Raw genomic sequence first — 1,588 nt, forward strand, 5'->3', positions numbered from 1 at the left:
CTTGATTAATTTACACACAGCGCCTTCTCCAGATTCCTGAACCCTTCTAGATGCTGGATTAAGACCACCGGCATTAATTTATTTTTGCTAACATTTGCTTATCCCAATGCATTCTTCGGTAATTTTTAAAGAAAGCATTAGAGAATTTTTTTGCAGAAGAGCTATATGTGCCATTATCATATTTAAAAATGTAGTTTCTTGTTCAAATCATAAAATACCTAATTTGTTTTGAGGATCAAAAATCTGTAATTTCTAAAAAGCTGCCGGATCCTCTGCTTCTGATTTCAAAGGTGACTGGAGAGGGCAGAGCTGTCAGCTCTCCTGCAAAAAGATTCTCTAATGCTTTGTTTAAAAATTACCAAAGAACGAGTTGGGATAAGCAAATGTTAGCAAAAATAAATTAATGCCGGTAGTCTTAATCCAGCATCTAGAGCAGTAGTTCTCAACCTTCTGGCCCTTTAAATCCAGTTCCTCATGTTGTGACCCAACCATAAAATTATTTTCGTTGCTACTTCATAACTGTAATGTTGCTACTGTTATGAATCGTAATGTAAATATCTGATATTCAGGATGGTCTTAGGCGACCCCTGTGAAAGGGTCATTCGACCGCCAAAGGGGTCGCGACCCACAGGTTGAGAACCGCTGATCTAGAGGGTTCAGGAATCTGGAGAAGGCGCTGTGTGTAAATTAATCAAGCGTCCAGAGATGAAACATAATTTTGGAAGGCATTTTGGGGGGCCAGAGGAGCTTGGCTAAAGGAACCAAGTTCTCCTGACTCTCTGGACTCCTTGCTTTTTATTAACACAAATTGTCCTACAGCAAGGTAGATATGCATATCAAAGGGTAAGCATTGTCAGATTGGAGGAACTGCCCAAGGCTGTTCAGGTGTTTGGCCAGTAGGAGGTAATAACATGTAGATTGAAATGCCCTCAGCTGTCTGGCAGCAAGCAATCATTTATGCATCTTTTTCAGGTTTGGGGAAATGCCCTCAGCCATCTCCAGATGATTCAGCCCTGCGGACATGCTGGAACTGGCTCAGCATGTTCTAGGCTCAGTTTGTAGCTTTTCTTCCCAGTATTGGAATCAGCCATTTTTCTAAAGAATCTTAGTTTCTTTCTATAGGAAATTACATGTGGAGGTCACAGACCAGGTATAACATTCTTTAATCATTTCAAGCATTAATAAAAAATAAGAAAATTGTTTTATCACAACTGAAAACTAATAGCATTTGAAGGTATTTCAGAAGATGCATGAGAAAATGACCAATCTGGAAAATATGGTACATATATTAGATATTCATTCAAAGGCTTTTCAAATTTACATGATACTGGTTCATGTATTCTGATACCTTCTGGTCTTGGCAATTCACAGGTGGAATGTCACCCGTATCTCAACCAGAGCAAACTCTTGGAATTCTGCAAGTCCAAGGACATTGTTCTTGTTGCCTACAGTGCCCTGGGGTCCCAAAGAGACCCAAACTGGTAATAAGAATATCAGAGTTAACCTCTGTCAGCAACTCTATTAGTGATGAAACACTTTTTAAAATTAAGCTTTCTTTGGGGCCTAGGTAAGGGCTGGGAGGAGGCTG

At 39.7% G+C, this 1,588-nt stretch overlaps 1 protein-coding gene across 2 annotated transcripts in view; it reads left to right on the plus strand.

The window, feature by feature from the left end:
* Nucleotides 1–1,588, plus strand: part of LOC102254990 (prostaglandin F synthase 1) — a 28,061-nt gene that overhangs the window by 19,842 nt on the left and 6,631 nt on the right. For both annotated transcript variants that reach the window (XM_005869512.2, XM_014542296.1), the window contains exon 6: nucleotides 1,372–1,481. In XM_005869512.2, coding sequence (XP_005869574.1) covers nucleotides 1,372–1,481 — 110 coding nt within the window. The remainder of the gene's footprint in view (nucleotides 1–1,371; nucleotides 1,482–1,588) is intronic.

Source organism: Myotis brandtii, unplaced genomic scaffold, assembly GCF_000412655.1.
Source record: "Myotis brandtii unplaced genomic scaffold, ASM41265v1 scaffold297, whole genome shotgun sequence".
NCBI classification, from domain to species: Eukaryota; Metazoa; Chordata; class Mammalia; order Chiroptera; family Vespertilionidae; genus Myotis; species Myotis brandtii.